This window comes from Chiloscyllium plagiosum, chromosome 13, assembly GCF_004010195.1.
Source record: "Chiloscyllium plagiosum isolate BGI_BamShark_2017 chromosome 13, ASM401019v2, whole genome shotgun sequence".
NCBI classification, from domain to species: Eukaryota; Metazoa; Chordata; class Chondrichthyes; order Orectolobiformes; family Hemiscylliidae; genus Chiloscyllium; species Chiloscyllium plagiosum.
In genome coordinates, this window is record NC_057722.1 from 11,667,696 (window position 1) to 11,694,793 (window position 27,098).

Here is a 27,098-nt window from a genome sequence, read left to right on the forward strand (position 1 = left end):
TGTATTTATAGAAGAATGTTAATGCATTGGAAGCAGCTTAGTTAACTAGAGTAACACCTGGAATGAGCAGTCTGCCTTATGAGGAAAAGCTAGACAGGTAAGGCCTGTATCCTCTGGAGTTTAGAAGAGTCAGAGGTGACCTCATTGAAACATATAAGATCCTGAGGGCACTTAACCAGGTTGATGTGGAAAGCATATTTCCTCTTGTGAGATAATCTAGAACTAGGAGTCAAAAGTTAAAAATAAAAGGTGCTCATTTAAAATAGAGATGAGAAATATTTTTTTTGCTCTCAGAGAATTGTGAAACTTTGGAATTTTCTTCCTCAAAAGGCAGTGGATGCAGAAGCTTTAAGTTTTTTTAAGGAAGAGGATGATAGATTCTCGATAACTGAGGGGATGAAAGATTATCAGGGATATGCAAGAATGTGGAGTTGGAGTTCAAATCAGGCCAGTCGTGGGGCAGGCTTGAAGGGTTGAATGGCCTACTCTTTTCCTTTGTTCATATGTCCTTAACAACAATTAAGGATTGTCCAGCCTGTATGCCCACATTGTATGAATGAATAAAATTAGAAAACAGTTGTATAATATTGGCAATGGGTTTGAGCAGGAAAGCTGTGGCTGTGATGCAGAACCTCCCTATGGATTTAAGAGGCTCTTATATATCCTGTCTGTACCCATTGCACTGTCAGCTGGTGGAAGGTTTCACCACTCCCCCTGATGAGCAATTACATGTGTCTCCCATAATCATTGCCAGCATTTTAAATATTTATTGGAATCACATGGGAAAGGGAAGGTAGTCAGGGGCTGAAAGCAGCACACATGTCTGCCAATGCCATCTGGAATGGTGTATGCCTGATAGAGTCCACTGGCACTTACCCCTATACTACAACTCTGCATTGGAAACATGGACAATATACAGCAGACACCTCAAAGCCATTAAGAAATATCACCAGAGATGTCTCTCAGTCCAAGCACAAAGAGCAGAAGGAACTGGTGGAGCCTTGAGCGTGCTGACACCCAATTTAGCATGCACCACTTACCTCACCTGTGGGGCATTATGTGTGTGTGTGTGTGTGGATTATTTGAAATCATCAGCTTTCAGAGCACAGCTCCTTCATCAGGTGAAGTGAAGCACACAGGCACAATTTTAGGCTGGGTGGACAAAGTCAAAAGTCACACCACATTGGATTATAGTCCAACAGGTTTATGTGAAACCATAAGCTTTCAGAGCCTTACTCCTTCTGCGGGTAGCTACCTGAAGAAAGGAGCGAGGCTCCAAAAGCTTGCAGTTTCAACTAAACTTAATGGACTATAACCCAGTGTCATGTAATTTTTGACACAATTTATAGGCTGACAGATCAAAAGGTCGTACAAATGAGTGGAGTGTTGACAGGCTGAATAATAAGTCTCTGCAGGTGATCAAAATTGTCAGACAGTGTGAGTAAAGTGTCAATTGTTGAATAGCAAGTGAAGGGATGACGTGTCATCCGATTAATTGAGGCAGAGAGATAATTCCGAAAATTTATAAATAAGGCAGTGCTGGAAACTAGCCAAATGGCTGGAATAACACAATAGATATAAAAGTCGCATGCGAACACCAACAATTGCCAATTTCCAGACGCCATCCTACAACTCATCCACTTCATCCGCGACCACAACATCTTCACCTTTGACAACCAGCACTTCATTCAGACACACGGAACAGCCATGCGGACCAAATCTGCACCCCAATATGCACAAGTTCGAACAAGACTTCTTTCTACACAGGACCTCTAACCAACACTATACACCAGATAATTCAACAACATTTTCTTCCTTTGGGTTTATGGCGAATAGTCACTGAAACAACTACACAACACTATCAACAAGTTTGATCCTATCATCAGACTTACCATGGACTACAGTTCAGAATCAGACTCATTCTTGGACACACGCATCTCCATCAAGGGTAGACACCTCAGTACCTCACTCTACTGCAAGCATACAGATAGCCTCATGAGGCTGCACTTTTCTAGCTGCCACACTCAACATGTTAAAGAAGTCATCCCCGACAGACAAGCCCTGAATATGCATAGGATCTGCTCAGACAAGGAGGAATGCAGTGGACATCTAAAGATGCTGACGGACCCCCTCATAGGAACAGGACACAATGCTCAATTAATTGATTATCAGTTCCAACATGCCACAGCAAAAAATTGCAACAACCTCAGAAAACAGACACAGGACATGACTAATAGAGTACCTTTCACCGTCCAGTACTTCCCCAGAGCAAAGAAACTACACTCCATTCTTCATAGTCTTCAACCTGTCATCGATGACAATGAACATCTCACCAAGATCATCCCTACCTGCCAATTCTATTCTTCAAACAACCACCAAACCTTAAACCTTTCGAAGCAAACTACCCAACCTTCAGGACAACATCAATCACAACACCACACAACCCTGCCACAGCAACTTCTGCAAGACACGCCAGGTCATCAACATAGATATTACCGTCACATGTGGGAACACCACCCGCCATGTACATGACAAATAATCATGTGACTTGGCCAGTGTTGTCTACCTCATACACTGCAGGCAAGGATGCTCCGAGGCACGGTACATTGGCAGGACTATGCAGACGCTACGACAACTGATGAATGGACACTGCACAACAATTGCCAGGGAACACTTCAGCAGTCAAAGACATTCAGCCTCCAATCTTCAGGTGAGTGTCCTCCAAGGCAGCCTTCAAGTTACACAACAATGCAGAATCACCGAGCAGAAACTGACAGCCAAGTTCCGTACCTACGAAGATGGCCTGAACAGTGATCTTGGGTTCATGTCATGCTACATGTAACCCCACCACACTGTTGTGTGTTTGTAAAATCTCCCTTACTGTCCTGTTTTGACACCATCACCTTGATAACTTGCTATAATCGCTCTACCTTAATTAGTTTGTACAGTTTGTATTACTTGTTACTTTGGTTAGACCCTTGCCATGTGATTCTTATGCCTATCATGTCATTCCAGCCATTTGGTTTGTCTCCAGCACCACCTTAATTTTAATATTTTGCAGTTTTCTCTTTGCCTCAATTATTCAGGTTTTAGGTCATCCCTTCACTTGCTATTCAGTTGTTGACAATTTACTCACACCATCTGATATTTTTGATAACCTGCAAAGACTTATTCTTCAGCCAGTCATGACTCTCCTCTCCCTTTTATACACTCTTTTGATCTCTCTGCCTGTGCATTTCCCGCCATGTCACCTGACAAAGGAGCAGCGCTCTAAAAGCTTGCGATTTCAAATAAACCTATTGGACTGTAACCTGGCATTGTATGACTTCTGACCTTGTCCACCTTAGTCCAACACCGGCACCTCACATCAGATCTAGCAATGGACTGTCTAGTCATCTCGGGGAGCCAGAACTCTGGAAGCAAGGAAAGTCACCCCAGGTCCCAAGGATTACCCAAGAAGAAAAGATGAACTCAACATTGTTATTGGCTGAGCAACATAGATGACATCAGAGAAATGTTAAGAGTGAAACTTACCATCTCAAAGATTGAAACTGGTCAGAGAGGTGATAAAGACAGAGAGAGAGAGAGCTAGCTGTATCTTCATGACTGAGGCTTGTCAAAATGAGGTAATGTTTTTAAACAAATTGAAAGCCTTCCCCCACTACCACAGTGTACCCTTCCCTAAAACTGTCTTGGCCACACCGATAATTTTAAACAGCAGTGAAAATAAATTTTGGGAACATCTGTGAGTACCTGAAGGAACCTCTGGGCAGAAACACCAAAGTCAATGAATCAACACCCTTCAGCAGCTCCTGGACAATCCCTGGGGACCAGTGGGTTCTGTTGGCCTTCTGATACTCCAAGCAGGGAGTCTTCCTCTCAGAGACCACTGGTCGTCGTAATGGCGCCTGCAAGTGAGAAACTGGAGTCATTTATAGCCTGGCATTTTGCTGGGACCGTCCCTAAACCCTTGGACTGAGGCTCATAATTCCCATTCACGTGTTCAAGCTCGGAGACCTTACGACAAGCTTTTTTAAGTCTTCACTGGCCGTCAGCATGAGAAGCTTATGGGCCATTGTCAGCACAGCAGATTTTCACCAAGGTTACATCCCTTCAAAGTGCAAATCCTTTAATAAACACATGCAATCTGTCGACACCTTCAAGAGATTTACAACATCTTACATAACAGTTTGCAAATTAACATCAAATAAATTGTAAGAAAACAATGCTCACTGATCAGGAGTCACCCAATTACAGTATGCTGCTGGCTCAGATTGATTAGGGGTAATGTTTGGTATAATGCCAATCAATAGCCTCAGGTTAGACCATTTGCTTGCGGTGAATTAATTGGTCACCATTAGACAACTGTGTGAAAACTACAATTGGCTATATTAACATCGTTGAGGGTAGGATTATTAACCTAGGAATCTCACTCCTAACATTGGTACATAGAATGTGCCTTTGTAAAGGACGTCTGCACAATGTTGCAGTGGGTTTTTTTGAGGTGAGTCCCGCGCAGTTCTGTGACGCAGGACTCTAGGCTCAGCAGCCTGTCCGCCGGGACACACACTGAAACAAACATCAACTGTGCCTGAAGGACTATCAACTCAGTGAAAGATACTCTTTGGTCTGCTTGAAATGTGTTGGTCTTCCAGAGCAAGCGTTGACCTGACCGAGTGTTGCAGACTGGCACATTCCAAGGTTCAGGACTACATGCTAAGGACAGGGCAGCTGCTGCCAAGGCGCAGTGGGGAAAGATCACTGTCTGAGATCCTTCTGCTGAAGTTAAATTCTGTTCAGTCATCGGACCCTCCTGGTATCTCAAATGCATATACATATAGTCCTGTACAAATAAAAAATGCCTTTGGTTTGTATATTGGATAGAATCAAACTCCAATGTTTGCTTCATATGCTACTGTACAGAACAGAACTGCATTTGTGACTAAAGTTTTTATTATAAATAAAGTATATTTTTGAAATAAAAGAAGTGTTTGTATGGATATTGGGTAAAACAATTTCACAGCTCAACTGGCTCAACTCGTGTGGTAACTTAAAGATTGCTTGAATGAGGTATGACATGGTGTCAAATATATAGAACTGTGCACATTGTATAAATTGTGGTCTTCTGGAGAACTGAAGAGAAAAAATAGTTTTAATATACATTCATAATGTTGCAGGCTATGATTTAATATGCACTAGGGAATCCTACAACCTTGCATTTAGACAGAACACAATTCTTGCAACCTATTTGTGGCTTGGTTTGTAACTAACAGAGCCTATATTAATTGATTAAGTTTAACTTTTCATAGGAAAACATGCATGCATTTGCTGAAGTCACATTATACTTAATCACCTGTACTTACACAGATCCATGGGTAATTGCTCAGATTTGACCTGGTCACACCTTTTTGTCGACCTGACAACACAGTGTAGTTGAGACTGGGAGTAAGATAGTGGATCTAGTTGGTTTTAAATCATCCTTTAATTAGAGAATTGGATAGATACTTGAAAAGGAAGGAAACATTTGCAGGTTTACAGAGAAATAGCAGGACACCAGGACTTGTTGGCAAATTCATTCAAAATACAGGCATGTTGGACTGAAAGATTTCCCTCTATAAGGTTCTATAATCTTGCAGTTTAGATTACACTTCAAAAGTGACTCATGACTTTTTGGAACATCATCTCGATGAGGGAAAAAAAAAGTGTCACAAGATGTACTTGTGGGGATTTGTTAGAGAGTACAACTAGGAAGCAAGATCCCATTGGTACATTTCATCTATAAATGGGTCTTGGAAGGGGTTTAGACATAGTTGAATGTTGTGGTTCTGTTCACCGAGCTGGAAGTTTTTGTTGCAAACGTTTCGTCCCCTGGCTAGGCGATATCATCAGTGCTTGGGAGCCTCCTGCGAAGCGCTTCTTTGATGTTTCCTCCGGTGTTTATAGTGGTCTGTCCCTGCCGCTTCCGGAAGCACTGATGATGTCGCCTAGCCAGGGGACGAAACGTTTGCAACAAAAACTTCCAGCTCGGTGAACAGAACCACAACAACGAGCACCCGAGCTACAAACCTTCGCACAAACTTTGAACATAGTTGAATCGCAGTTGACACTACACAGCATCAAATATCTTGCACAAAAATAGCCCGAAACCCAAAAAAGTTTTTGCATTTCCATTGCAGGAGTTCTTTTTGACACAGTTGAATGGCATTCTATGTTCAGGATGAAGTCCCACTGAGGATCTTCAATCCAGTATGTAAACCAACAGCTTCCGCTTTTCATTGTTCCACCTCCAAGGGGTAGAAATGGTGCCCAGAGCTCCAATTCTCCTTGAGCTTGCCTTAGAATCAATAACAACAGCTTGCACTTATATAACACCATTAATACGATAAATCATTCCAAAGGTATTTTTTGTTTATTCCCAGGAGCATTATAATGCAAAACCTGACTCCCAGCCGCATAGGAGATATTAAAGCAGATGGCTAAAAAACTCTCACAAAATTGTTGGTTTTGAGGAGTGCTTTAAAGATGAATGGAGAGAGAGATAGAGAGGAGGAATGATTTAACAAGGGAATTCCAGAGCTCAGTGCCCAGGTAGCTGAAGGCACAGCCAGCAATGGTGAAGTGATTAAAATCAGGGATGTTCAAGAGACCGGAATTAGAGTGCAGCTATCTTGGAACATTGTAAGACAGGAGGAGATTACAAAGATGGATGGGTGAAGTCAGCAAGGGATTTGGAAAGGATAAGAATTTTTAAAGCAAGGCATTACTTAACCAGGTCAGTCAGCACAAAGGTAATGGATGAATCTGAGACTTGACTAGGGACACAAACCATGGAGGATTGGGTAACCTAAGGTCTTGAGGAATCTCTGAGCTTAAGGAGACATCGGAGAGAACTTGAATATCGCAGCAGAGAAAATAAGTGCATTAATTCTGAATTCTGGTGATTTTTGCAATTAACTAATACACTGGTTCTATACTATCTTTGAAAGAATAATTCAAGAGGTTTCAGAAGGCTGTGGAGTCGATGAGCATTGAGAAACATTTGGCAAATTAAACATGTTTCCTCGCAGGAGTAGGGATCCTTCGGTGAGCATAAGGTGTGTCTGGTAAAGCTGAGAATCCCTCTGTAATCCTACATGCAATCAGCATCTGACTCATCACTCCGTGTATTAATGCAATAATTTTAGTTCAGCACATGGCTTGGAACAGAAAGACCTGATAACCGTGAACAAATCTATTGTAATAAGAGTGAGGATAAAAGAAGCTTGAAGTGTTAAGCTTTCTTCCAATTCTTAGCTCAGATCATCGCCAGTTTTGTCAATGCTAAAATACTCCTTACACTGGGAACCTTCTCTTCTAAATTATACCAGTGATGTCTTGATTCTCACATCAAAATCAAGACTGCTGCACATCTCCAACTCCAATATACTTACTCCCGTGGTGTCTAACTTTCTGCAAGTCTCTTCAAATATCCATGGCAACTGTGGCAGCTGCAGAGGTCTAGGATGTAAAGGTAATTTGGAAATAGGCGGAGAAAGAAACTATGAGGGATAGTGGAGATGCTGGAGAGAGGCAGAGAGACACTCATATTTGCACAGTGCCTTAACGTAACAGAACATAACGAGGTGCTTCACAGGAGCAAAGTGTGATGCTAAGCCACATGAAATATTAGGTCAGACTATCAAAAAAGTTTGGTCAAAGGGGAAGTGACCTAAAGGAGGCAGGCAAGCAAGCAAGAGAGGTGGGGAAGTGAAGAAAAGGAATCTCAGAACTTAAAGCCAAGGTCACTGAAGACACGACCACCAATGGTGAAGCAATCGTAATTGGAAATGCACAAGAAGCCAGAATTAGGAGTACAGTGAGCTCAAATTGTCATAAATTTGGAAGAGATATCAGAGATGGAGGGGGAGGAGAGATGGAGGGGGAAAGGGGAGAGGAGAGAATTGGGAGAGGGAAAGGGAGGGGGAAGGTGGGGGAGAGGGAGGGGAAAGAGGGAGACAAGCATGGGAGTGATAGAAGAACAGAATGTGCTATGAGTTAATATACTCAAGTAGTAGAGTTTGGGGTGATCTCAAGCTTAAAGAGAGTAGAATGTGGGAGTTCAACCTAGAGACTGTTGGGAGTAGTTGAGCCTACATGTAACAAAGTGTGAATGAGGTGTTTTCCATTGATAAGCGAAGACAGAAAGTCAAGCGACATCAGTGATGGAAATAGGTGGGTCTTAGATAGTGTAACATACAATAGCAGTAGAGCCAGATAGCCTGAGTGAGGCGGTGTCTGGATAGAAAGTGACTGGAATTCAAAAAAGTGCATTGGGTACACACAGCAATCCAGTGTGCAACTGAAGAGAGGGAGCCTGGACACCTGTGGTTGGGTGGCAGCTGCAGAAATGGTTGAGAGATGCCAAATGAAGCTGCCGATTGCCAGAGTTCCTTTCCATGCCAGTCAGCAGGCAATGGTTGAAATTACAGACAAACATTGATGACATAACAATGTTGTCACAAACAAAAACGTTGGGGAGTATGAGGTGTTTGGGAGAAGTGTGTGGGTCCAATTTAAATGTCCTTCTGCAAATAAAAATAGTGATGTGACGTGTCATTGAGGTTCATGACACAAGCCACCGACAGTCAAAGAACAGGAGATTGAACATGCGCACAGTATCACACGAGAGGATAGTTGGATATCTTCATAGAGTAGAAATGTGGATTTCAATTTAGAAAGTATTTTCTTAGGTCAATTTTTATTTCCTCATACTCCCCAACAAAAAGACTCCCTAGTATCATCATGCAGTTCCATTCCTACATCAGCACATTTGCTGCAATCACCTCCAGACTCAACAATATTAATGCCTCCCAGACCAGGCACTGCTCCAAGAACTTATCCCTTACTTAAGTTGCTTAAAATGGCCTCAAAATGCCCTGAGACCTAGACTAGACTACACCAGTACATTCAAAGTTTGTGAGAAGATTTGTAGCTCGGGTGCTCGTTGCTGTGGTTCTGTTTGCTGAGCTGGAAGTTTTTGTTGCAAACGTTTCGTCCCCTGTCTAGGTGACATCCTCAGTGCTTGGGAGCCTCCTGTGAAGCGCTTCTGTGGTGTTTCCTCCGGCATTTATAGTGGCCTGTCCCTGCCGCTTCCCAAGCACTGAGGATGTCACCTAGACAGGGGACGAAACTTTTGCAACAAAAACTTCCTGCTCGGCGAACAGAACCACAGCAACCAGTACATTAGTTAAGACACCAGGAAAATTCCCATGTGCTCCGTGGACCTTGTGGGGAGGGTGAATTGGCATCAGGACTACCAATGCCACATAAAAGACTCCTCCATGTGAGATAGGCAGCTTATGTCAGGGGACGAAGTTTGCTGTTGAAACTACATGTGTGAGATGCATGGTCGACACGAGGTCAGGTCACATGACATACAAGGTATGGGTGGGACAGGCAGTCCTGGAAAAGCACATGGACCACAAAAAACCTCCAACCTGTCAAACTGGGCAGCAGCAAAACATATCTGGCCTTTCAGAGCAGCCAGCTGGGCTGTCAGAACCTGTGAGCTGTCCCCCTCTGCCTCGCATCAAAGAAACCTCGGAGGATAAAATATACACAGCAGATGTCGCAGCTTGAACACAGTTACCCTCCCAGCGCAAGAGGCAGGCTACGGTCCAGTATATGCTGCCAATATCTGAGGCAGAGACAGAGGAACCGGACCTGGTGAGAAATGCACCAGGCAATGCTGCAGGAGAAAGAACTGGCTGATGTCCCAGGACTTAGAGGGGAAGGAATGTAGCGATTGGAACGAGGTCAGTTAAGTAGATTTAATACAATATCGGTTCCCTGACTAGGGATGTTAACCTGGTCCAATCAGGGAGCCCTGGCTGACAGACATAAACAGGAGTGTTTTTTCACCCTCCAACTCTATTTTGATTTAGTCCCCACCCTCCCCTTCACTGTTTTTGATCACACAGCACTGCCCTTTGATGTGAAGGGCAGTGTTTATCACTGGCCACCCGGGTGTTTTCCTATCTTCCTGGTGGTGGAATTTGAATAAATATTCGTGCACTTTGTGTCTTTCACTGTGTCTCACACCTGCACACACACACACCATGGGTGCTGGGGATAAAATAAGCACTACCGCACTTAGGTGGTAATGTGGGGGTTAAGAAAAAAAATATAACAGGAGTGTTATGGGTGCTGGGGAAAAAAATAAGCACTACCAAAAAAAAAATAAAAAATAAACAGGAGTGTTTTTTCGCCCTCCAACTCTATTTTGATTTAATCCCTCCCCTCCCCTTCACTGTTTTGATCACACAGCATTGCCCTTTGATGTGAAGGGCACTGCTTGTCACTGGCCACTCGGGTGTTTTCCTAATTTCCTGGTGGTGGAAATTAAATAAAGATTTGTGCACCTTATGTCTCTCACTGTGTCTCACACTTGCGCACGCGCACACACACACACACACACACACACACCATGGGTGCTGGGGAAAAAATAAGCACTACCGCAGTTAGGCGGTAGTGTGGAGGTTATATTTTTTAAAAAAAGCGACAAAAAAATAAAAAAGGAGAAAAAGAAAAAAAACAGGAGTGTTTTTCCCCCTCCAACTCTATTTTGATTTAATCCCTGCCCTCCCCTTCACTGTTTGATCAAACAGCATTGCCCTTTGATGTGAAGGGCACTGCTTGTCACTGGCCACTTGGATGTTTCCTTTCTTCCTGGTGATGGAATACAAATGAAGATTCACGCACTTATTGTTCTTCTCTGTGTCCTACACCTGCACACACATGACATGGGTGCTGGGGAAAACAAACACTACCGCTGTTAGGGGGAGATAAAAGTAAAAAAAAAACAGGAGTGTCAGAGTTTCTATTCATTCAGAGATGGCTCTGAGGGAGCTGGATCAGTGTAAAGAGAAAAATAAACAGGAGCATCGAGGTTCTGCTCACTCACACAGCTTGCTTTGAGCTAGCTAGGTCAGCTTCATGTACTCTGCACGTGCAAGTCAAGGGTGACTTGAGGATGACACCAAGATTAGTGGTACGTTGGACAGTGAAGGTGGTTATCTGGGAAAGCAACAAGATCTTGAGCAACTGGGCCGAGGAATGGGAAATGGATCTTAAATTAGATAAATGCAAGGTGTATTTTGGTAAGGCAAACTGGGGCAGGACATACACAGTCATTGGTAGGATCATGGGGACAGAACAAGTTTAAAGTCCCTAGAATGTGGAGTCACACGTAGACAGAGTAGTGAAGGCTTTCATTGGTCAGTGCATTGAGTATAGAAGTTGGGATGTCTTTTTACAGTTGTACAAGATGTTGGCGACGCCAAATTTGGAATACCTCATGCAGTACTATAGAAAGGATTTTTTGAAACTAGCAAGACTGCAGAAAATACTTACTAGGGTGCTACCTGACTGTAAGCTTTAAGTTACAAGGAGAGGTTGAATAACCTTTTTTTGTCCCTAGAGCATGGGAACCTGAGGGTGACCTTATAGAAGTCGATAAAATTGTGACAGATATAGTTAATTTGGATAGCCAATAGCTTTTCCCCATGGAAAACTAAAGAGCCCAGGTTTAAGGTGAGATGTAGGAGATACACAAGGGTCCGGGGGCAAGTGTTTTGACATGGAGGGTGAAATGTCTGGAATGAGCTGCCAGAGGTAATGTTGGAATGGAGTACAATGTTGTCATTCAAGAAACAATTAGACAAGTACATGGCTAGGATAAGTATGGCGAGAGATAGACCAAATGCAGACAAATGTAACTCGTTTAATCGTGAAAACTGTACAGCATGGGCATGTTGGGCTGAAGGGCCTGTTTTCATGCTCTACGATTCTATAACAGTTGAACAGGCTTCTCATTTGAAAATTAGCACATCTGACAATGCAGCATATCATTGAAGTGGTGACAAAGCTTATAGGTTCAAATCTTTGGCATTTGGCTTGGGCTTTGTACTTTCACTGAAACAAGTTTGACATTTAATACACTATTTTAGTTTCATCACAATGGTGGGTTTTGTCCTTGCCCTTTCATATTCAACACTAATTTCCCTAATTGCCCATTGGTAATTATACTTCTATATCTGCGTCAGGATTCAGAACAAGCTGGGGTCTGGAACTCAAGACAGCAGACAGCCTTCTGAACAAACATTATTGCGCATACAACTAGGAAAGATGGACCATTAGATTTAACCATCGTAAGACCCCTACTTTTCTTGACATATAGTAAAGACTCAGTCTTGAGTATAGAAAGTACAATTTGTGGATGACAAAACTTAGAAGCATTGTGTTCTGTGGAAAGGACAATTATACATATACAGTACAGAAACAGACCCTTCAGCCCAACTCGTCCATGCCGAGATATCCTCAATTAATCTGACCCCATTTGCTAGTGTTTGGCCCATATCCCTGTAAACCCTTCCTATTCATGTACCCATCCAAATACCTTTTACATATTGCACCAGCTTCCACCTGCTGTCCTCTGGCAGCTCATTCCATCCACACATCACCCTCTGTGAAAAAAGGTGCTCCTTAGATCCTTTTTAAATTTTCCCCTTCATTTTAAACCTATGCCCTCCAGTTTTGGATTCCCCTTCCCTGTAAAAAAAAACCCTTGACTATTCACCCTATCCATGTTATAAACCTCTAAATAGTCACCCCTCCGTCTCCAATGCTCCAGGGAAAATAGCCCCAGTCTATCTCCATTGCTCAAACTCTCCAACTCAGGAAACATCCTTACAAACCTTTTATGCATCCTTTCAAGTTTAACATCTTTCCAGTAGCAGGGAGACCAGAACTGAACACTATTTCACAAGCAGTCTAACTGATTCCCTGTACAACTGCAACATGACATCCCAACTCCTATACTCAATGCACTGACCAATAAAGGCAAACATACCAAACGCCTTCTTCACTATCCTATCTAGCTGTGACTCTACCTTCAAGGAACTATGAACCTGCACCCAATTTGTTGAGCAACATTTCCCAGGACCCTACTATCAAGTGTATAACTTCTGCTCCGATTTGTCTTTCCGAATATTCATAGGCAGGTGTGGACATGGGACAGCAACATAAAAACTACTTTTAAGTAACAAGTGTTTCGGATGTAGAAATCACTGCATTAGAATATAGTGGAAGCAGATAAAATTGCCATTTTCAAAAAGGAATTGGACATTTATGTTCAGGGAGAAGATTTTCAGGGACACAGGTAAAGGATGAGTTGCTTTCATGAAGAGCTCACATTAACATATCAGGCCAAATGAGAAAAGGGCCCATTCACCGCAGCTACATTCCACAATGATCACTAATCAATTCCCTACTGTTCTTGCACTGTTGGTACTAGGTTCAGTTGTGGTTCTAGAGTTATTCAGCTGAAATCAGTTAACTTTGCATAAATTGGTGTCAGATTCGGATTCATAGTCATTGCCCAGCTCCAGCAAAAAAGCCTGCTTCTGCTGTATCATTCCCTAGTATCGCCCAGATTAAAATCATGTCCTGCTGCTCTGTGCAGCTGCAATTATGGAGCTATTAAGGACTGTTGCTGACAGGAGACAAAGCAGAATTAGCTGTGCAGGAAATTTAAAAGTGGCCTTACCCTCAAATTATCTCAAACTTTTACACATACACACTTTAAACACAGGAGGCATACCTAAAGCTGAAAGGGAAACACAAAACATGTCACAATGCAGCTTTTTAGAACTTATTTTATTTAAAAAGAAACATTTGTAATGAAGCAGCACTGGCAGAGTTACAGAGCAAGTTGGTGATTACTACATGGGATTCAGACACAAGTGAACCGAATCGCAGCCAGGCAACTAGGTCGTTACCAATGCAATGTTCTTCAGAAAAAAATATAAAGTGCAAATAAGACTTTGTGTAGAGGACTCTTAAAGCATCAATATAAACGAGGTAATCGGAACATGCCACTTAACTACACACACAGAACAAAGGTCAGATCCTGCCGTTGTTGCTCTCTAACCCAGTACAGGAGCATGAATTTGTCCACAGTCACAGTGCAAGCAATTTCTGAGTAGCACATTTGGTAAAACTGTAGTAGCCAAGGAAAGTTTTGGATCTGTGCATTCAGCTAGATCAGGAGACACTGGTTTGCACTCTTCCCAATTCTGGCAGCAGGCTGTACATGCAATAGACACTCAACAAAACTCAGCACACTCTTCCATGTGGATCAGTAGTAATGAGAAGTTCCAGATGTTTAAACATCTAGTGTGCAGCTGTGAGGGGAAAAGTACAAAGTCTTGGTCTTCCAGAGAATGATAATGGTACTGCACCACTCCCTAGCCCCAACAGCCAACCTCAGCAGAGTTGCTCCTCAAAATGCTACATTTGTAGGAGATTAGAAATGGGACCTGAAACTAGATTTAAACATTTATCATGGCATTATTAAGTATTGTGGAACTGAGCAACATGGCTGATACCCACAGGAGGAAGAGCTTCTTTAAAGTTACCAAACTCATTCTGATGGGAAATCACCAAAAAAACTGGCAGTTTTGAGTTTCTCTAGTAATTGATACATGCTTTCACTTGCTATAAATTATGTTGATTAACTGAGTTGAAAAACCAGAAACATGGGACCAAATGATGCAATCAATTAGCCTTTACTAACTAGAGTTTAAATTCACAACTGATTGAATTTTCATCCTAAGTTAGTCCTTATTTTGAAAACGAACTCATGTGAACTGAGCTTGCAGTCTCAGTTCTTGTTGTAAATTGGACCCAGCACAAACATTCTTCTAACAGTGTGATGAGCACATAGTTGATACTAAAGCTGCAACACACCAAAAAGGAGAGAGATTCACTCAGTATTTAAACTGTGTACTGAACTCAAGTCACTCTGTTATGACCTTATACTGTTGCAGTAAGCATTCCCTGCTGAGATGTAGGATATAGCTCCCTCCATATTCACCCATCAGTCATTTCAAAATTACATTCATCCTGGTTAGATACAGAATAAAGACTCTTCTGCAATATCCAAAATATTCCCAGAACAGAAACCATAGGCATTAGAGTAAAAAACCCTTCATATTTTTCCAATCAGGCCAGTTATGGCATGATATCTCATGGTATCCACTGCAATGAAAATTTTTCAGGTTCTTAATCCTATCAATTTAGTGCAACAGGAACTGGGCTGGAAGTGTCACTCCCCTTTGAGTGACTCCCATGCCACTGAGGACTGGATTTGAACCCAGATTTCAGAACCCTACATCAGTGCAGCGTACAATCTAGTCTGCAGCAGTTGTGTATGGTGGTAAAGGAGTCTACAGTGACCAACGAGCTTCCTCACGAACAAAGGATCTGCTGTTCTTCACAGTCTTTTCATCTCTGACCACTATTAATCCTCACTAAAAAGCAAAATCTGTAGCCATAATAATTGGATACCACCATTCATCTCAAAGTGCAAATTACTGCTTTTTGTTTTAAGTTTGGCATAGGTGTTAGTAATGAGAGCTGGGATTGGCAGGTAGTAACCCATCAGAAACTTCAATCGGAGTTTCAGCCACAAGGTTTGTGCATGAAGTTTCTGGCCCATGTTTGCATTTATATTTAGAAATGGTCAATACCAATGTTACACATGGTGTTTAAAGTTAGTGCACATTTATACTAAACTCCCCTTCTTTCTCTTCTCTTCTGAAGGCGCCAACGCTTACCTGGGTTAGGCGCCTTCCCATTTCATTTCGTGCTCAGCTTATGACTCCACATGTCTGGAGAGTGTGTGCTGGCATTCCATGGGATTAGTAACACTCCACTCCACCCAATGCCAATGTTCAATCACAGTGCAACGATTAGGCCTGGAAACCTGGAGCTGGCCTTTCCTCCCCCTAGCCCAGGAGCAGTGTGGTAAGCTTTAAGGCACCAAACAGATGCCTGAAACGCCAGAGAATCTATCCTGGGACCATCCATCATCAATCGAGGTTAGTGTTACTCTGGCAGTGCCCTCAGCATTCAGTCTTCTGAAGAGACATTTGAACTCGAGATTACTCTGACGACTCCAGAGACGCACATTCCAAAGTGCAAACCTGGTTCTCTATACACGTGTACAAATGGATCAACTTACTGAACATGAAAAAGGAGGAAAATTGATCAGTGTATCACAAAGTGCAAACATCGTCAATTTGTCAAATGATGGAAAAGAGTGTGCGAGATTAAATGTAGTGAGAAAGGAAGTCAGAATAATTAATATATGAGAGAGAGAGAGATATGTGATTAAATAGATAAGGGAAAGGCATGTCAGTATGCTTCTGAAGATAAACACAGGGAGATTGTATAGCTTGTTAACCAGTCCCATTGTGTGCATATATTCTCTTAGTTGGGATTACTAATGCTTGACTCTTGCAGCTTACTCGTCAGCCCAAGGGATGCTGCATGCAATGTTAAGGACAGTTTGGATGGATAATAAATGCAGCCTTTCACTGCTGCCTGCATGCAAAACATAAATGCAAAAGGAAATGCTTATTCTCCCAGTTATTGATATTAAGTTGCCTCTTTTGAGGGGAATGCTACCTTACGTGGTTTACAGCGCCCTCTAGGAAAAGCAAACTACACAGCACCACTTTTCCCCACCATGACAGCACATCTATTCTCCACTTAAGCTATTTTACCAGTGAACATTAATAATTGAAGACATGTCAGCTGTAACCACTCCATACTATTAGACTATTACTCTTCCACGCTTTCCAAGGACATAAAGGTGAACACACTTATTCGGTTGGGGAGATAGAGTAGAAAGGGGAGTAAAACCGACACAATGGCAGTAAATCCCACCATGACATGGCAGCAAGAAAATGTAAGCCGTGGACAGAGTAAACAACTGGACACCTTGGGTAGCTACCCTGCAGCAAGTAGGACGGCTCCACACTCCAAAGTCAATCACAGCAGCTGGTACACAGCACAGACCCTCCATATTATTCCTAAAGCTATATACTCCAGCAGGTGAGAGTATGCTTCTCACCAATGATTGAGAATGTACAAAAAGCTCACTGTCATTGTCTGAATGCCCTCCCAGTGGCACTGATTTGTGGGAGAAGTCTCACTGTCAGGCCGTGTGCCGTGGCTTGGAGTGTGCCACAGGCCAATCTCCTGCGTACGGCTGGAAGTTGCACATGTATAAGGGCACCTCTTGGTTATCTTCTGGCATCTTAGGTTACGCTTCTGACCAAAGTACCACACGGCTTCCTTTGTCCACACTGATTACATGTTCTCCAGATGGCGACCAGGACACTGCATTTATAGAAGAGCTGAGGAGGAGGATGACAAAAAGCACAAGGAACGATTAGAGATTCAGTTCAGCACCACACCCGCCCTTGTGGTGTTATGGACCAGGCCAGACCCCTCAAAACATTTCAAGAAGGTAGCCCAAGACCCTAACTTTACAGAATTTATTTACAAGATTACTGCATGAAACACAAGCAACAGAAAACAGAATATCGTATAACTCAACCTCTCCAAAAACCCAACAGGTCATCCAACTTAATGATGCTGTTCCAAATATTTGCAACAATCCCCATAAACAGCCCTTGGCACAAAAGGTAAAATCAAACACAGATTCTGATTGGATAGAAGTCAAAGAAAGGGTACCAGCCTGGACCTAATTCTTTGGGTCCAGCAGCCTTTCTTTTCACACTACTACTAAAAAAAAATCCAAGCCAGAGAAAAGCTGAGCTAGAAAAACTGGCCACACCCATTTCATTGTACAAGTATTCTTTTATTTGAAAGCCTTCTGTTAGCTATATCACCTTGGCCCGAACACCCTTCACCTTCAGGCTTTTTGGAGGTCCCTTACAACCTGTCTGGAAAAGAAAAAAGCCAAGACTGCCTAACCTTGTTAAAGGAGCAGCTTCATCACAGTCGCAAATACTGATGGTGCTGGCCCTTCTTGTCACCCTTTGCTAGCCTAAACTCATCTTAATCTCTGCTGCTTGTGCTCTCCTTGCTTGTTATATCTCCCCAATATCTTCGGGAGTGAGGAAGACAGTTTGGAAAAATGTCATTTTACAAGAAAATTGAAAATGACTGATGCCTTCAGGGTCCGCTAAAGCACATCGTTAAGTAATGAAGCAATTTTAGATTGGGCATATAAATAATGAATTGGAGCTCAAACCCAAATCCTTTGATTGCTACAAACTAAGCCAAACTGACTCAATTTGGGAACCGGGGGGGTGGAGGTTTATATCTTATTTAAATATCAGCAGTTCCATCTGCTTGGGGTAAACTAGACAATTAATCAGAATGTGGCAAGTGGAAACTCTACAGGGCGAAAAGCTGGATCCTGTGGCTATTGAGGAGAAAGTGAGGTCTGCAGATGCTGGAGATCAGAGCTGAAAATGTGTTACTGGAAAAGCGCAGCACGTCAGGCAGCATCCAGGGAACAGGACAATCGACGTTTCAGGCATAAGCCCTTATTCCTGAAGAAGGGCTTATGCCCAAGACGTCGATTCTCCTGTTCCCTGGATGCTGCCTCTCCTGTGGCTATTCCCAATGATATTCTACTGCACAATACTCTGCACTTATTTGGGTGTAAGGCAAATGGAATAAATGCAGTAGTCCCCCCCGTACCAGTGGGTGATATGTTCCAAGACCTATCACAGAAGACTGAAACCACGGATAGTAGCAAACTCATTCACTTAAATGGGAAAGGTACCTTCCCGGCAGCCTCCTGGTCCCTGGTTCTTGAATGAGCCCGATAATGTGCTCGGGCCGCAGTAAATTGCAGGTAACTGAAACAGCAGTAACAGGACCCACAGATACGGGAGTCACCCTATACCTTCATTTTCTTTGTCAGGCCCCCCGCACAGGAATTGGGTTGGTACTCTAAACAAGGTTACCTCAGACTACAGGACCTTGATCAGATGGGCTGAGGAGTGGCAGATGGAGGTACTACATTTGGTAAGATAAATTAGGGCAGGACTTAATGGTAAGGACCTGGAAAGTGTTGTTGAACAAAGAGACCTCAGTGCAGGTTCACAACTCCTTGGAAGTGGAGTCACAGGGTAGACAAGGTAGTGAAGGCGGTGTTTCTTACACAAATCTTTATTGATCAGCTTATTGAGTATAGGAGTTGGGAGATCATGTTGCAGCTGTACGAGACACTGGTTAGCCACTTTTGGAATACTGCATTCAATTCTGGTCGCCCTGCTACAGCAAAGACATTAAACTTGAAAGGGTGCAGGAAAAATCTACAAGGATGTTGCCAGGGCTAGAGGGTTTGAGCTATAGGGAGAGGCTGAATAGGCTGGGGCTGTTTTCCCTGGAGTGTCAGAGGCTGAGGGGTGACCTTACAGAGGTTATAAAATTATGAGGGGCATGGATAGGGTGAATAGTCAAGGTCTTTTCCCAGGGTAGGGGATTCCAAAACTCGACGGCATATGCTTAAGGTAAGCTGGGAAAGATTTAAAAAGGACCTAAGGGGTAACTTTGTCATGCAAAGGGTGGTGAGTGTTTGGAATGAGCTGCCAGAGAAAGTGGTAGTGGCTGGCACAATAACAATGTTTAAAATGCATCTGGATGGGTATATGGACAGGAAAGGTTTCCGAGGGATATGGGCCAAATGCTGGTAAATGGTGATAGATTCGTTCAGAATATTTGGTCAGCATGGATGAGTTTGACCAAAAGGTCTATTTCCGTGCTGGACATGTCTATGACTGTGTGACAATCCTCCTTTAGTGAAGGAACAGGAGGAGCAAACAGAATACCTTTGGGACTCCGGCAATTCCAAAATGACACACCTCAAGCTAGAAGGTCAGGAATCACATCAACTCAATGGTAACTTTAGTTCTGGTTAAGTTCTGACAGCTTATTCAACACTGACAGAATATAGAAAGAACAGACCTGTCTCTGGTGCTCTGTGATAACTGGTAAAACTCCAGTAGCACCCTCATAAAATAATTCTTTGAGAATGAGGGTAGGGAATGAGATTTACGTAGTCACCAGGATTACAGCACTGAATCAACATCCACAAACTCACATTAGGGAGTGTCTGTCTGGGGACATTAGGTGCAAGCATGATTTGGATCAGCTTTCAGACCCTTCACAGTCTTTTGGGCATTGGCAATCTAGGTTGACATCTGAAGAACAGCCAGTAAAAGTGCTAGTTCCCAGTGAAAGATGACAGCTTTTTAGTGTGGACAGGCTACTGGAACACATCATAAATGGTAGGGAGCAAACAGTTTGGACAGCTGTACTTATGGCAGTTAAATCCTTCAAGGTCCTTCAGTCAAAGATGTGTTTGGGCAGTAGGCAAACTGAGTTACAAGCAACTATTACACAGCAACGCTCCGCCTTGAGTTTAACAAACCTGTGATGCTTTCCCAGACTTCTTTCTATCCTCCCAGATTCAACACCCCACACGTAAAGTATTCCATCTGAAGACCCAGCTGTAACAAATTTCCCATCCGGGCTGAAAAAAAAAGCATGAATTGGCGAGAAGTTATTTAAGAAGGCTGCATGCCATGAAAGCAAATTTCCGAACCATTAATCAAGACAATGCATGTTCAAATCCTCTCAAACCAGTTTTAGGAACTTTAATTCAGTTGAAAAACCCAGTCTTTGTTCATGACATGAGGGTATCTGTGGCCAGACCTGGAATCTAGTTACTCCAAGTCAATTAGGAGTCAACCATGTGGTTGTGGTTCAAGAATCACATGTAGGTCAGACCAGAAAAAGACAGCAGGTTTTTCTTTCCCTAAAGGACATTAGTGAACCAGGTGGGCTTTTTCCAACAATTGGCATGGTCACCGTTACACTAGGTCTTATTGTACTGAATTCAAATGTAAATACTTGCCATGGGATTGAAATCCATGTGTTCAGAACATTAGCTTGGAATTCTAGATTACTCTCCCAGTGATATTAACATTAAGCCACTAGCTTCCACTGCCAGCAGCTCAGATCTAAGACAACAGATGCCAGTGGACCCTGATTAGCTTTGCCACCAGCTGATGTCAGAGTCTGGAAGGTGAAGCATTCAATTATGCCTTTCATATATGAGAAATGGATCTGCTAAGCCAAGGGTATCATTATCAGCAGCAGCACATGATATTTAATGTAGCGTGGAGAAGTCTTTACGTTATGGAAAATGGATCCTCTAAGTCATAACAAGAACCCAAGTACTTGTAATTTCAACACTGGTACAAATCCATGAGTTGGATTCTCTTTTGTTGCACTGACCCAGTCATTGAAATTTTAGGATCAGAAATTTGCAGAAGTGTGACTATTCACATGGACATCATTTGAAAAGATATAAACCTGTCCTAAATTAAGTTCTCCGCCATAACCTGACATAAATGACACTCTCCACCCTACCCAATAGCAGTTGTAGCCCGAGAGTCATCAGGCAGCAATCCTTGCTATGCTGGACACCCCCAGCCAACACCTCAGCACAGCTGGTGTTACGGATTCTACTCCTGACGGGACACATCACTCTCATACAATAGACAAAAATCCACGACTGTACATTTGGAGTCTGTGCAGCCACCATCCTTCGCTTCCTTCAGTAAAACACAACCATTTGTGAACAAGCAAATATTCAAAGTTAGATAGACTCAACTACCTGAACGTTACTCTTGTCCAATCTGATCCGCACTTGAATCCTTGTGCACTGTGTGGAAAAGAGATTATACATGGTTAGAAAGAGCAGACAGACAGATACCAATTATCTACATTAAAGTATAGTGGCACACTTAATTTACTTGATTATTAACTCAGTGGCTGAGAATAACTGATTCAGAAATAAAATCCCACTCTACCTGCACCATTTAAATGCAGCTTTTTAAATAAAAATCTGCAATAAAATGTTAGGATCAGTAATGTTAACTATAAACTCTCAGATTGTCACAAGTTGATTCACTAGTGACCACAGGAAAGAAACCTGGCATTCTTACCCCAGCCCGGATATTACATGACTTCAGATCTATGGAAACGAAGTTGATTCTTAACTGTTCACTGACGTGGTCTAGCAAGTCAATCAGTTGTATTAAAACAACACAGTCATGGTGGGAATGCCTTCACCAAATGGACTGCAGTGGTTCATGAAGGCAATTCATCATTACCTTCTAAAAGGTAATTTGGAACCACTATATAAATCGACGTTTTGGGTAATAGCCCTTCAAAAGAGCTTTTGCTCGAAATGTCAATTTTCCTGCTCCTCGGATGCTGCCTGACCTGCTGTGCTTTTCCAGCAGTACTCTAATCTTGACTCTAATCTCCAGCATCTGCAGTACCCACTTTCACTACTATATAATTGCTAATCTTGCCACCAATGTTCACACGCTATGAATGAGCTAAAATGTGGCACTAATCCCCATATAAATACAAGTGAGAATGTATGCTGCTTCCTAAATGCATGCAGACTTACATTGTAATTCCTCAGTATAAAGAAAAAGAGAAATACTGATTCATTTTAAATGTTGAAGCCTGGACCAGTCTTTATATTTACCTGAAGGACTGTCTGGTAACATTTGTACGCAGGTCAATGATCTTTAACAAGTCATCTCTGGAACAGGTGAGTAGTTCTGTGCGTTCTGGATTGAGATCAAGTGCTGTGATACGACCCTGCAGTTCCATCTCACGCACAATACTCTCTGTCCTGGAGAAAATTTGCAAAGTACTGTAGTTATTCATGGAGCTATTGTGTGTCATTACTGCTCACTCAGTGCAATGTTGTAGTCTCTATAGAGATAGAACTTCTTTCATCTACTCCTGTCATCTACTCCTGTCATCTACTCCTTTAAGGACTTGAGAACAGTTTCAGAGAGATCTTACTCAGAGAAAGCAGTCCCACAAACCGCTGAGAAAGTTCAGAGGAAGGGTCACTGGACCTGAAACATTAACTCTGATTCATCTCCACAGATGCTGCCAGACTTGCTGAGCTTTTCCAGCATCTTCTGTATTTGTTTCAGTCTTACAAACTGTCCAGTCTACAAAACCTTGCTGTTTGGGTCCATGACATGATAACTTTTCAGAAGCATATTAAATGATTCTGGAGAGAAACTCAGTGTATTCATCTCACCTAATGTCCCAGAAACGAATCTTCTTGTCAAAGTGCCCACTCATAACACACTGCTCAGTGCAAACAATATCATTGCAGCTTGAACCAGCAAACACGGTCTTTGTACCTAGAAGATAAAGGGTTAACATTGAAAGAAATGGTAAGAAGATAGAATGGTATTCCTCAAGAGCTATATTGTGCTTTATTCAAAAGATTTGCGCACTAATACTTGTACATGTCAAGGTTTTTAGGAACAGAACATTCTCACTAGTTTCTAGAAGTCAATGTGCTGCACATTGTGACTTCCACCTAGTTGCCAATCTGCTGCTCACAAGCACCTGTCAATCATTGACTAATTGTTCATTTGATGTCTGATCAGGAGCCTCACATTGTTATCATGTAGATGGTGGATTTCATTTTGGGAGTGGGGAGGAATGGGAGGCACTGGGCTGAAACAGGATGGTCTTTCAATGCTCTTCGCTCTAATTTAGTGAGATGCACACAAACAGGAAGAAGTCAACATTTGTGATTCAGCCCTTTGAATTTTGAAAGTTTTTTCTTGGAGTGTTTTCACTTTGGCCAATGATTGGCTGCTGTCCTTCACCCTCCCACCTTAATAAAGAGCATTACCAGCAGGAGGTAACATTTCACTGAGACGAGTAATCTCACCAAACCATGCATGTCAACAGGGAGTAAGAGGGGGCTGTTGAACCATGGAAAGCTGAAACTCAATTAAGTCCCACACCCCATTTTTGCATAGAATAACCCAGCTGGAGTTACCGCACAAGTCTTTTTTTTCCCCCTTGTTGCGTAATGCAGGTATGACTTTAATTGTTGAAATTAGCAATCACAACTGTGAGTGGGAATGAAATCTTACTGCCTGATAGTTATGGCTTACTGCTACATGGTGGTCAGGAGGTTGCTAAGCCTGTGCTGCGCTGCACAGGACAAAGAGACTTAGCATTCCAATCTATTTCTCGCCATTTTACCTCAACACCACACTCCTACTTACAGATCTTACGGCTCAAGTCCCACAGCTTGAGTGTCCGATCGTGGCTTCCTGACACTACCCGGGCATTGTCCAGAAGAAATTTTGCAGACAGCACTTTCCCGCTGTGTCCTGTCAGTGTGTGCTGTTATGGAAAGAGAAGTTACAACGCACAAGTCAGCTGTCAACTACAACGTATTGAAAGTGCAATCGGCTTACCCACACAGCTCTGCTCTCAATTGAGCAAAATAACCTTGCATTTATAGGCCATCGTCCATGACCACCCAGTCAGTTCAAAGCGCTTCACAGTCAATGAAGTAGTTGTGAAGTGAGGTCACTGCGTTGTGATACAGGAAGTACAGCAGCTAACATTAGCACGACAGGTTGCCGTGTACAGCTATTTGATAATGAGCAGTTAACTTATTTTTTTGGGATACTGCCTGATAAATGAGCCCTGGCCAAGACATGGCATAACTCCCCTGCTGTTTCTCAAAGTATCATGCGGTCTTCTGCATCCACCTGAACAGGCAGAGATGGCACCGCAGTTTATTTTATCCAAAAGACAGCACCACCAACAGCGCAGCACACTTCAGTACTGCACTGGAGAGCTGGCCCCCTACTTTTTAAATGTGCAAGTCCTGGAGTGGGTCTTGACTTGAACTCAGAGCCTAAAAGGCTATCCAAACAATAGTCTTCGAAAAATAAAATGTGAGTTTTGTTTCAAAACCAAACTTTAGGCCAAAGTCTGGCTCAAAAGTCACCTTCAGGTGTGATGGGATACTGGGCTGACTGAGTATGTGATTCCAGCAGCGAGTTTGGTTTGATCATACTGCCAAAGTTTGCATCAGAGTCACACAAGTTAAAACAGCAACAGAAGCTCCAGTTTTAATGGAGTCCACTGACTTGGAAGCTGGACTACCTCTTGATTACCAAGAACACTTGCTTTCTACATAGAAAGAAAGAGAACTGCACCAAATTCTAATGCAGTCAATTTTCTTCTGGCTGGAAGTAAACAGTGGGAAACACATGAAACAGTAATTCTGCTGGAGGTCATTGGTAAAGGACCAGTGAACTGCAAATGGCTCCCAGACTAAATTAGGAAAGAGGAGATTAATTTAAATAAACCCTACTGCACTTAGCTACAAACACAAACTAAAGGCACATACCTGAAGTTCAACCAAAGACATATTTTAATGCTACACTGTTTGGTTTGACAAACAGGATATCCTCAAACTTGCCACAATGTCATGCAAAGACCAACCACTTCCTGTAACTTTCCAATTAGCCTCTGCAACAAAGGCTTATTTTCTTAGCTTTTTACATTTTTCAGTTCTGACAGAGCATCACAGACCCAAAATGTTAATTTTCCTTTCTTTCTAAACTGTGAGACTTCACCCACTGCCAGCTGTGAATCACCCCCACTTCACATTTAAATCCAAACATGCTGCACCGAGTCACTGCTTCTCACACACTGTATGCATTCCTCATGCACTCATGCTCACTAGTGTCAAGCCAATTCTCCTTTGTTCCATTCACCCAGCATCTCCTACCAATTCTGCACATTCAAAAAAGGACATCTCCACCACTTCACTCCTGAATCCCATCTTCTGCTGTGCAATGCTCCCAAATGATATATTTTCTCTATGCTCACCTTCCTGTAATATCTCATATTCGACATGTGGCCTGGAGTTTTAACGTGCATACTGACCTAGATTTGCATCTTTTACATTGAGACTGAACACAAACACAGAGATGCTAAAAGCATGCTATATGACATGGAGATTATACCAAGAGATACCAAGAGATTTTACATGAGGTGGAGATTATACCAAGAGATAAGGCCTGAGAGAAATTTTAAAACAAGGATGTGGCAAGCACAATGGATAATATCTTATGTGTTTGTAATTTTAAACAGGGAGATTTCTGCTGTTCCAACATTGGGATGTCAATCACCTAACATGGCTAGTGAGAGTCACTGAGAGGGGGGTGTGGTGAGGTAGATGCACATGTGGAAACACTATATTTTCAGATGTTAGTATTGATGAGTAGCATATAGATGAAAATTGGAAAGGGGTCACAGATTGATACTTGGGAAACACCAGATACAGGAGTGCATAAGAGGCAAGAAAAGCCATCACAGGTTATTCTCTAATTATGCTCACGTATTTAAAATGGAAACAGGCATCCACAGTTCCACCCAGCTCGACAACAGCACCTCAGGGAAAGATGGTTGCAGCAGAGTGCTCTGCCCACACTCAAAACTCAAATAGTGCTCTGTAACGTCAGTGCAGAGTGTACCAGGGCAAGTTGCAGAAAGTCATGCCCACGGACATAAAACATACAATTAAAAAAAAACCCTTAGGTCACACACAATATTTGGTTCAATGCAAAATTCTCTCCACTGTAAGGTTTAGGATGAGAGGTCTCAGTTTTCAATTTGCAGTCAGGCAACAGAGACAAACCTCACAGCACCACACTCCTGAGTAAGTATGTGTATTGGTGTGCATTGCAGACATGTTCCAAAACTCACGAACTGACTAAACAACAGCATCAATTGCTATCAGGAAACCTTCTACCATCGGAGCATGTCTAGAGCAGGATGGGAATTGCAGGGTTCCCTGGGAGCGAGGCTGTGAGGATAACACTCTGTGCAGTCAGACCTTTTACTTATCATCACTGACCTCTGCACAGCAGCTTTGTATGGCGTTGTCAGTTGAACATGACTGTCTCATAAACCTATTCTAACCATGGCTTGGCCACTTACATAGTGTGTGGAGTTAGGGACTTACTTGGTGATGTCGTAGAGACAGTGCAGAAGAGATTGCCAAAATGTGGAAGGACCAGAGGATTCAGCTTTAGAAGAGACTAAAGGACCAGGCATTTTCACTAGAAGAGGTTCGGAGTTATTAGAAGCTATGAATTTATGTTTGTCTACTAGTGGAACTATCTAGGGACACTGGTCATTAAGTATTTCTTTACTTCAAAAAACAAAATATTTACCATGAGCCCAAGTCAGTTTAAAATTCATCTTTCATTCACACAACAAAATACTACACATAGTATGAAGGAAGCTCCAGACCAATAGGTCTGAAGCATAACATTAGAGACTAAATTGAGCATATG

At 42.5% G+C, this 27,098-nt stretch overlaps 1 protein-coding gene and 1 non-coding gene across 6 annotated transcripts in view; both read right to left on the reverse strand.

Annotated features, from left to right (window-relative positions):
• Positions 1–13,676: 13,676 nt before the first annotated feature.
• LOC122555764 (autophagy-related protein 16-1-like) overlaps positions 13,677–27,098 on the reverse strand; it is a 46,169-nt gene continuing 32,747 nt past the window's right edge. For all 5 annotated transcript variants that reach the window (XM_043701876.1, XM_043701879.1, XM_043701877.1 and 2 more), the window contains exons 13-18: positions 24,000–24,120; positions 23,009–23,114; positions 22,436–22,585; positions 21,551–21,598; positions 20,300–20,401; positions 13,677–17,243 (exon numbers count right to left, since the gene is read on the reverse strand). In XM_043701876.1, the coding sequence (XP_043557811.1) occupies positions 17,150–17,243; positions 20,300–20,401; positions 21,551–21,598; positions 22,436–22,585; positions 23,009–23,114; positions 24,000–24,120 (621 nt within the window). In that variant the 3' untranslated portion in view covers positions 13,677–17,149. The remainder of the gene's footprint in view (positions 17,244–20,299; positions 20,402–21,550; positions 21,599–22,435; positions 22,586–23,008; positions 23,115–23,999; positions 24,121–27,098) is intronic.
• On the reverse strand, positions 26,397–26,657 carry LOC122556404. Its single transcript, XR_006313520.1, has one exon.